Here is a 9523-nt window from a genome sequence, read left to right as displayed (position 1 = left end):
CGTACTTCGTTCGTTTACATATTGCTCAATCTCTCTGTTCTCGAGGTGTCTTCGGTATTGGCGATATATTCACGGCCTCTAAATCAGAGTATCGATATTCAGTCAACAAGGTCATCGATGTCGATGGGTGGGGGGTGGGTTTATCGATGAGAACTACCTTTCATACGCGTAGCATCGTCTTTGCCCAAGATCGCTTCGATAATTTTGGGATCGAACTTTGACGGATCAGGTTTCAGTTCTCCTCGACGAACAGCTTCGGCTTGCTTTTGGAGTTCTTCGTTATCGCTATTGTTGACTGCCCACTGAAGTAGTTGTTCCATGGTTGGTGATATGAAATTGAAAAACAAGGCAAATTTATTCTTTGAAAGCCGGGGTTTTTTATTCGAACAATGTGAACTGGTATATGCTGGAAAGGCGTGGAACAATAAATGATTTTCCTAGTCCGTATCGAATGTGCAGGTTGTACCATAAGTCTTTCCTCGAATAACAGCTATCATAGGCCCTATTAGACATCATACAACTTCTTCGTGTATATATACAATTACCTTCTACTCGCAATTCCACTTCACCAAAATACATTTTGATTGAGAGATCCACTTTTTCTCCTTCCATAACACCTGGCAATGTTGGCATAGGAATAGTAAAGTTGGCCACCTTCCTCACACCTGGACTGGTTGTGTATCGAGGTTGTTCTTCTGTATCAGCTGCATACAATGTGCAGGTCGTATGATGAGGGTAATAGGCGAAAAAGTCCTTGGAGACGCAATTATCAATGTCTAAGACAATGCATCAATTGATTGTTCCCTTTTTCTCGACATGATGTATTTACCTAATGCTTCTCCACGTCGTACATATACTGAAAAGCGGTTATCACATCGGACGCTGCCATCAGCACGGATAATCTTGTAGCTCGGAGGGTCGATGCCTTCCTCGAATGTAGTGGTTGTATCAATGCCATACCAATAACGAGGGATACGAGTCGTAACGACATTGGGATTTAAGCCAAAGTACACTGCACCACGCACCACAGCCAGCTCACAACGAGGAGGAACAGCCACCAAACCCACACGAGCAGCAAATTCTTCTTGGACGCGTTCAAAGAGGTAATTGGAAGATCCGAAACCACCCACCAAGAATACTGCTTGCAGACTATGTGCCTTGATCAATTGATCCTCCACCAATGCTAATACTTCACGAATGACAGGTTCAAACACCTCCTGCTTGAGTTCAGCGGCTGTGATACAGAGCATACCATCCTCGAGACCAATGGTGGGGTTATTGAGGGAGTCGAGATTCATGGCTGCTGGGAGAGAAATGAATTGATCTTCAACACCATCAAATTGAGGCTTAATCAAGTCAACAAAGGAATCCATCATTGTCTCAAAGGCTGATGCTGGGATGGATGACAAGTATTCCTTAAACTTCTTCTTGAGTAACTTTCGCATACGTCGATCAAGAAAGACTGAGCCACATGATTGACCATGACCTTTGGTGCATTCACGTAATTTGCGACCAGCACGTTCATCAATCTCAAAGACAATCAAATCCACAGTGCCTGAAAATGGGTATCATTTTAGCCATCAAATCCAATGTCATCTCCTTCCTATACATACCTCCTCCAGCATCACAAATCATGAATCGATCACCATGCCTGAGGTTGAATTGATCACATTTCTTTTCACAGTATAATGCTGCAGCTTCAGGTTCTGAGATAAGCATCAATCGATCACGATGGTCGGTCTCGGTAATAAGTCCAGCCTTGATAGCAGCTTCACGCATGGTACTCTTTGCCTTATCAGACCACATGGCAGGCACTGTCAAGCACTAGATATCCATACAACCACTATTAATAAAAAGCTTTGGTCCCCTCCCACATTCATGTATACTCACGTATCGGAATTGATGTTGTCCATAATTTCTAGCAAAGCCTTTCTTCAATTCATTGACCACGTGCTCATGAAAAGAACCAAGATAGTCGGCAATAGCATCAACAATCGTAAGACCATTGGGTAATGGAGGGAGATCCTTGGCGATATTCTCATCGAGATACAACTTGTATTGCTTCAATAGCACAGAATTACGAGCAGTTGGTCGCTGCATCTCGAGCCGAGCTGCGTTTCCCCACTGTGTCATTTGACTCGAGTTGCCATGATAGAAATTGAGCGTGGGTGTCTATGATGATGGTACATGGATTAGAGAACAAGGCCAGCCATGGATACACACCTCCTTGTACACACATACCTTTGGATAGACATTGTTGTTTTGCTTGGGCCTGTATCAATAAATAAAGTGAATAAGCTTTTCTATGCATGTACACGTTACCCATCGTTACCATCTGACAATGTCGACCACTTCGTCGTTCTGGATGAATGCATACGAGCAGCCGGAAAATGTTGTACCTGTAATTTTAAAAGTGAGTCCCCATGAACGTAGCTTAGGAAATGGCTTGTATAAACACTAACCAAAATCGATACCGATGACAACAGGGTAGTCGTTAGGGTTGAAGGGTCGTGCTGCAGCCACTGCCATTTTGGAAAAACAAGGGGAAGGGGAAGGGCGAGAGCGAGTGAAGTTGTGTGTTGGATAAGAGAAGGAGGAGGAGGAGGAGTAGGAGGAGAAGGAAATAGAGTCAAGGGCAACAAGTGATGGAACCCGATTTTACCGCAAATGGAACCTATTTTAGTGCCACACTCGTGTGTGGCGCAGGGTTATTACTTGCAATGAAAAGAAAACTCCTCTCGGCGCCAAGAGACTAACCAACCATCAACAACTTTTTCTCTTTTGGATCAAGGCATCACAAATCCCTATTCTCATTTTCTGACCTTGGAAAGCTATCATTGTTGTACCACCTCCCTCACTTTCATACGCTATCCTTCACGTGGAGCTTCATTGTAGCAGTGTTCATTATGCCACTCCTACACTTTCATGATTACCTTTATTACTAAAAACGTTCATCACGATAACATGCTTCGGCAAAAAGGTCCACTTTTATGTATCTCGATGACTAGGGTCCTCAGTGGCCCCCACTAGTAATGGCGACAGGTATATCATGGGTGCATGTTGTAACATGGCAACCAGTGTCGTCATTTCTTAACACTTGATGATGTCTATATCCATTCTAATTCTTAACATGGCAACAGGGGTCTTGTCACTGAAAGAGAAGCATGCCCAATGCTGATGATCATTTTCAATTCTTCCAGAGAGAAGGATCATGAATAACTTTAATGACAAGAAGGATCTCGATGATGTTCCTAAAGTAAGCACTAATCAATGGGAGTCGCCACTCGGTAGAAAAACATGAGACGTATCACGACGTCGTGATAGCAACCATCCCTGCAAGACGAGGTAGTAGCCATCATTGTCCAACCATGGTGGTACAAAATATGGAGAAGCCTTCAATTCACAAGCAATTTGACCAGTAGCAGAGAGCAATAATACATCAAAAGGGGTTGAATCATACGAGGTCAATGAGGCACGGGCCATTAGATGGTTGACATGCACAAGCGTAACACCAGCTCGTATCGGGGTTGCCGTTTGATAGCGCTGCATTGACAACCAGAGCAATCGGTATTACTGCTTTGTAGAACACACCAATATTCAACATCGATGGGTCATAGCGACATTACCTTACAAGCTCGTAGGGTCATGTGATGCTCTGCAAAGTGCATGACTTTGTTGAAATTGTTGCCCTCCCTTTTGAAATGCTATGACCAGGCGTGGCTTATCGGCGACTGAAAAATTTTGCCATGGAGGCTTGTGGGGAAGAGAAAAGAGACACGTCGATAGGCAACTGTGAGTTTCCTCCTTCTTCCTTTCAACGGACATTGGCCCTTCAACCTAGTATTCTGCACCCTAACTTTGACGGAATCATCGATAGCCGCTCCATTGAAAAGTATTCAACATGTCTAACGTTCCTGCCAGTAAGTAACCAATGGGCGTGTGTCATGTCATTACGAGCATTTGGTTGCTCATGTATATTGTTTTTGATAGTCTTGAACCCCACCGAGCAAGACATCCAGATGCTTCTTGCCGCTCAGTGCCATCTTGGTACTAAGAACGTCACCACTCGCATGACTCCTTATGTCTACAAGCGTCGTCCTGATGGTAAGCATGGAGATGATGGAATTTATTATGTGTGTGTATGTATATTGATTGACTTTTTTTTTATTTGAATAGGTATCAACATCATCAACATCTCCAAGACCTGGGAGAAGCTCATCTTTGCTGCTCGTGCTATTGCTGCTATTGAGAACCCTCAGGACATTTGTGTGATTGCTGCTCGCAACTTTGGCCATCGTGCTGCTCTCAAGTTTGCAAAGTATGTTGGTGCTGAAGCCATTGTGGGTCGTTTCACGCCTGGCACATTCACCAACTACATTACGCGTTCGTTCCGTGAGCCTCGCTTGATCATTTGCACTGATCCTCGTACTGACCACCAAGCCATCAAGGAAGCTTCCTATGTCAACATCCCTGTCATCTCTCTTGCTGACACTGATTCGCCTCTCACCTTTGTTGATATTGCTGTGCCCACCAACAACAAGGGTAAGCACGCTCTTGGTTTGATCTATTGGTTGCTTGCTCGTGCTGTGTTGCGTCTTCGTGGCACTCTTGATTATGAGACTCCTTGGGATGTCATGGTGGACATGTTCTTTTATCGTGACCCTGAGGAAGCCGAGAAGGAAGCTGCTGCTGCTGAAGGCAAGGAAGAAGCAGGCGAATGGAGTGGTGCTGCTGAAGCCGATTGGGCTATTGAAGGTGCCGCTGCTGAAGGACCTGCTGGTGCTGCTGTGGATTGGTCAGCTCAAGCTGCTGGTGGTGATTGGGCCGATGAAGGAGCTGTTAGCTCCAGCTGGGCTGATGCTGCTCCTGCCCCTGCTACTGGTGGTGGATCCTCGTGGGATTAAAGCAAGATTCATCGTTTTGACTAGTATCATTCAATATCATCATTTTATGAAAGGAAATGATAAACACAAAATAAAAATGCCAATGTGTCATTTTGTATGAATGCTAATGTTGTGCACACGTGAATGGTATATGTATCTTGGTGAATGGTGAAACGGAAGATGGGTGGTGCTAATACCGAGGACCTACAGAGATTGGCTTTGTGGCGTCAGATGGTTACACAGGCTGGAATGAAGTTTATTGGAAAGTGGTAGGCCAATGTAGTATAGAAGCATCCTTTTGGTTCTGGACATCTCCCCCAGACACAATCACACACACACTCTCTCTCTTTTCACTTACTCCTTTCCTTTATTTATACATACACACACACACACAACCATTGAAGGCTATGGGGCGAGAATCCGATTCAACAAAGAATAAGACCCAATATCAGCCAGCCCTCCTGTTAGAGCCACCCTCTTCCCCTTCTTTTGACTCCTTGTCGCACGATCTCGATACCTTCATTAACGAGTTCAATTGCACTTTATTCGATACTACTTTAACTACTCCATCGGTAAGTCCATTCTTGCGTCACTGCATTGCTTCATGTCTCATTGGACTCATTGTGTGCGTGCGTGTGTGTGCCTCCATTATGGATATTCCAGGAACAGCATTCCTCCTCTCTCATGAACATTGGGTCTGGACCACCGCTGTCATTTCAACAAGATGCAGGTCCTTCAATAGCACAACAACATGTTAGTGGTGGCACTGATACAATATCACCTCCGGCATCTCCTTCACTGTTTCCACGTGTTCCAGAGATGGTTGTACCACACCTTGAGCAAACCTCATCATCATCTTCAGAGCCAACATTCACCCCCTCAACTCCTTCACCACCTCAAGTCGCCATCAACAACGATAGTAGCGATGATAGTGATGATGCTTATAGTACTTCAGCTGCCATTGCAACAACAACTACCTTCGCAACGCCAAAGATTAATACTGCAAAGCCAATGTCCACATCATCATCATCATCTACTACCGTTCCCTTGACGACGAGAACATCATCGCTCGAGCGTCAACCCTCCAATCGACCCCCACGTCTTGCCAGCCTGCAACAACAACAACAACAGCAGCATCAGCAGCATCAACATTCCCATGGACCACAACAAAGCCCAGCTATCATGTCGCATATTGCCCAGGACTTTGTGGATCGTGTTAAGCAATTGAACAAGACACGACGCATCTTTTGCACTGAAGAGTATCCAATGAGTTTCACCGGTGAAGAGGCTGTGGTATGTTTTTTGTCAATTACGCTCAAAAAGGAATATGGGGATTCATATTTATTATGGATATAGAAAATTATGCGAGATTTGCTACCATCTGATTTACGACCCATCTTGTATCGCAAAGTGGCACGAGCATTGATGCACATTTCACCACCCTTGATCAGCCCTGTTTCTTATTCTGAAAAGTCCATGCGGAAGAACACCTTGTACGATTCGCCTTATGAAGTATACACCATTGTCGAGGAAACGATGGAGGTTGGCTATGCTCAAGGAGTGTATACTGCCATTTCACCATGCTATACCTATGGCTGTAATCCGGCAACAGGTGGATGTTATGCACCCATGTGTCCCAATCGATCAGCTCGCAAGTCCCCATCCCTTTCTGACAAGCATGTAAGGAAATCCCCCATTGTCTTTATTGCCTCACACACCTAATCTATTTTTGGTCTAGTCGCATTTACGTCGCAACATGTCAATGACCTCGTCTTCATTGGCCTCTTCTCATGATACGGTAAGGGCGGTGAAACAAATCTTCTCGTGCATGCATGCATAACCCACTCATCCGTTTATGCGCCTATTAGACCTTGTCAAGAGCTTGGCAGGCGACCGTGTCTCGTGACATTCTTCAAAATACACCTGAACAAGAAATCAAACGACAAGAAGCGATCCATGAACTCATTTACACCGAAGAGGACTATGTGCGTGATCTCAATCTTTTAGACGATGTATGTATACTAGAGCGGAGCGTGGATTGGTGGGGAGGGAGGGACGTTTTCTGATTCGATCATATTTTTAGCTGTTTGCCAAATCCCTTAGATCAGCTCAATGTATTGATGAGAAGAGACGAGGCCCATTCTGTGACAATGTCTTCAACAACTATATCGACATTCTCAATATCCACAAGGACCTTTATCGAGATTTACGCGATCATCAGAGCATGTGTCAAGCCAAATCTGCTGGCGGATTTGTTGACCAAGTGGGTGATATCTTTTTACGCCATCTTCCTCGCTTTATGGCTGCCTACACTCAATACGGTCCCCACGTGGTATTGGCCGAGTACGCTGTGAAGCGTGAAGCAGGCAGCAACATCTTGTTCCAGAACTTTATACGAGAAAAGGAACGCCAAGCCGAATGTCGCAAATTACCTTTCCGCCATTTCATTGTCTTACCAGTCACTCGACTTCAGCGCTATCCATTATTGATTGATGCCGTCCTCAAACGCACCCAAGATGATCATCCGGATAAAGATGACCTCGCCCAGTGTCTCGACGTATTGCGGGAGATTGGTGCCCATGTTGATGAGCTTGCATCTGCAAAACGTATGACCATGCATATCTATGAGATCAACGACAATCTTAAATTCAAGCCTGGAGACCCTGTCTATGATTTGCAATTAGCAGCACCTGGTCGAAAGTTGCTTCATGAAGGAACATTGACACGACGTACGCATATGGGTGTGGAGGCTGTTGAACATCACTTTTTCTTGTTTGATCATTTACTGCTCATCACCAAGCGCAAAGGCAACAATGATTATGTCTTGTGGAGGAAGCCAATCCCTCTTGAATTGCTGCATATGCGAGATGGTACCGAAGGTTTCTCTTTGGGTATGCGTACATTGACCAATACATCAACATTCCCACCTACGCCAGGAAGCCTACCCCAACAACACATGATGTCTCCCGCTACTTCACTCACAATGAGTCCCACCAATCTTAGTCCTGCCACCACCATGACACCCATCACACCACCTTCATCATCATCCACTTCTCTCATCATTCAGCATCTGGGTCGCCATGGTGACGATTATTTGTTTTATGCACCATCAGCACAGCAACGTATGGAATGGAAGCAAAAGATCGTCGAGGCCAAGGAAGCCCTTGAAATGGCATTCCCTGAACGTCGAGCATTCGACATCCGATCATTGAGTGATACGACATTTGCATTGACAGGGGGTCCTGCCAACCATGGCAAGGTGACTTGCAGCACTGCATTTGGTAAGAGAAAGTGCTTCGCTTTGTTTGTGTAGTTTGCTGATGCATGAATCTCTTTTTAGTGGGTGCACGTGGTATTCGCATGGTAGCCATTGGCACAGAAACCGGTGTATGGATGGGTATCGAAGGAGACACCAACAACTTGCGCAAAGTCTTGCCAACCGATTATGTCACTCAAATCGGTGTTTTGGAAGAATACCATGTCTTTTTGGTACTTTCAGGTAAAAAGGAAAAAAGGGGGCGAGCGTGATGCATGTACTAGTAGTAGCAGTAGGACTTATCCTTCTATGTAGATAAAATGTTGATGGCTTACCCCTTGGATGCTCTCGATCCTACTGCTTTGAACAAACCCGCCGAGCGTGCCTCTTTCAAGGTTGCAAGTCATGTGTCATTTTTCAATACCGGTGTCTGCAACAATCGAACGCTTGTCATTGTCATGAAAAAGAAGGGTCTTGATAGCTTGTTCCGTACGTACGACCCCGTTTGTGGTGATTTACGTGATCCCCGTAATTCCAAATTCCTCACTACCAAGACCAGCTTTTTGAGCAAAGCACCTGCATGGTTCAAATTGTATCGGGTAAGTGTCAAGGGTTAAAAGCCATGATGGATCTTGAAAGTTCTCATTCGTTTTTCATTTCATTAGGAGTTTTACATTGGTGCAGAGGCAACATCGGTGCAATTCCTCAAGGCTCGTTTGGCCGTGGTGTGCTCGCGTGGTTTTGAGATCATTGATTTGAATCGACTCAACATGATCCATAACTTGCCAGAGCTCCAAGACCCCGACTTTTCATTTGTACAGCAACGATACGATAATCTTGTTCCATTGGGCATGTTCCGATGCCGTGATCATTACTTGCTTTGCTACAATGAATTCGCCTTTATGGTTGATATGCATGGCAAGTACAAGTATGGCAACTATCAACGGTAAGTGGTTTTCATCAACATCTTCAATGGTAGTAGGATGATGGTATTGATGATTGGGGTTATTATAGGATTGATTGGGAAGGTTCACCAGAATCAGTTGCGTTTTCCTATCCATATGTCATTGCATTTGATTCACGGTTCATTGAAGTCCGGCACGTGGAAACGGTAAGAGTCTTCTATTCACGAACGTCTAAGAGAAACAACGGGATAATGACCATGCGTACATTATAGGGCCAACTCGTTCAAGTACTTGCAGGAGAACATATGCAGTGCTTACAATACAAGCAAAATGCCATTACACCTCCTGTTGTTCATGGCAGCATGGCACATCCATTCAAACACGGTTATCAATACGTTTTCCATTTGGCTGGTGTATTCGAACCATCACTCATTTGGCAGTAATCATTTCCTATTCTTGTTTTTATTCCCATACGCACA

At 44.8% G+C, this 9523-nt stretch overlaps 4 protein-coding genes across 4 annotated transcripts in view; 2 read left to right on the top strand and 2 right to left on the bottom strand.

Annotated features, from left to right (window-relative positions):
• Positions 1–320, bottom strand: part of O0I10_000113 (uncharacterized protein) — a gene marked incomplete at both ends in the record, with an annotated part of 1699 nt that extends 1379 nt beyond the window's left edge. The window contains one exon of the mRNA XM_058480228.1: positions 158–320. Within this exon, the coding sequence (XP_058348751.1) occupies positions 158–320 (163 nt within the window). The remainder of the gene's footprint in view (positions 1–157) is intronic.
• A 117-nt stretch (positions 321–437) lies between these two features.
• Positions 438–2529, bottom strand: O0I10_000112 (uncharacterized protein; the record flags this gene model as incomplete). The annotated part of the gene is made up of 8 exons (XM_058480227.1): positions 438–490; positions 546–776; positions 830–1555; positions 1614–1824; positions 1891–2172; positions 2242–2272; positions 2333–2399; positions 2463–2529. The coding sequence occupies 8 exons, from the start codon at positions 2527–2529 to the stop codon at positions 438–440; spliced, it is 1668 nt and encodes a 555-aa protein (XP_058348750.1).
• Positions 2530–3901: 1372 nt separating this feature from the next.
• On the top strand, positions 3902–4904 carry O0I10_000111 (ribosomal protein S2; the record flags this gene model as incomplete). The annotated part of the gene is made up of 3 exons (XM_058480226.1): positions 3902–3920; positions 3991–4104; positions 4177–4904. 3 exons carry the CDS (start codon positions 3902–3904, stop codon positions 4902–4904), a joined length of 861 nt encoding a protein of 286 aa, XP_058348749.1.
• A 663-nt stretch (positions 4905–5567) lies between these two features.
• On the top strand, positions 5568–9487 carry O0I10_000110 (uncharacterized protein; the record flags this gene model as incomplete). The annotated part of the gene is made up of 10 exons (XM_058480225.1): positions 5568–6176; positions 6240–6563; positions 6622–6681; positions 6752–6895; positions 6967–8164; positions 8224–8382; positions 8455–8738; positions 8805–9085; positions 9154–9250; positions 9317–9487. 10 exons carry the CDS (start codon positions 5568–5570, stop codon positions 9485–9487), a joined length of 3327 nt encoding a protein of 1108 aa, XP_058348748.1.
• Between the last annotated feature and the right edge of the window lie 36 nt (positions 9488–9523).

The sequence above is a fragment of the Lichtheimia ornata genome (assembly GCF_029851405.1).
Source record: "Lichtheimia ornata isolate CBS 291.66 chromosome Unknown scaffold00001, whole genome shotgun sequence".
Lineage (NCBI taxonomy): Eukaryota > Fungi > Mucoromycota > Mucoromycetes > Mucorales > Lichtheimiaceae > Lichtheimia > Lichtheimia ornata.
This window is presented reverse-complemented; position numbering and strand designations above follow the sequence as displayed.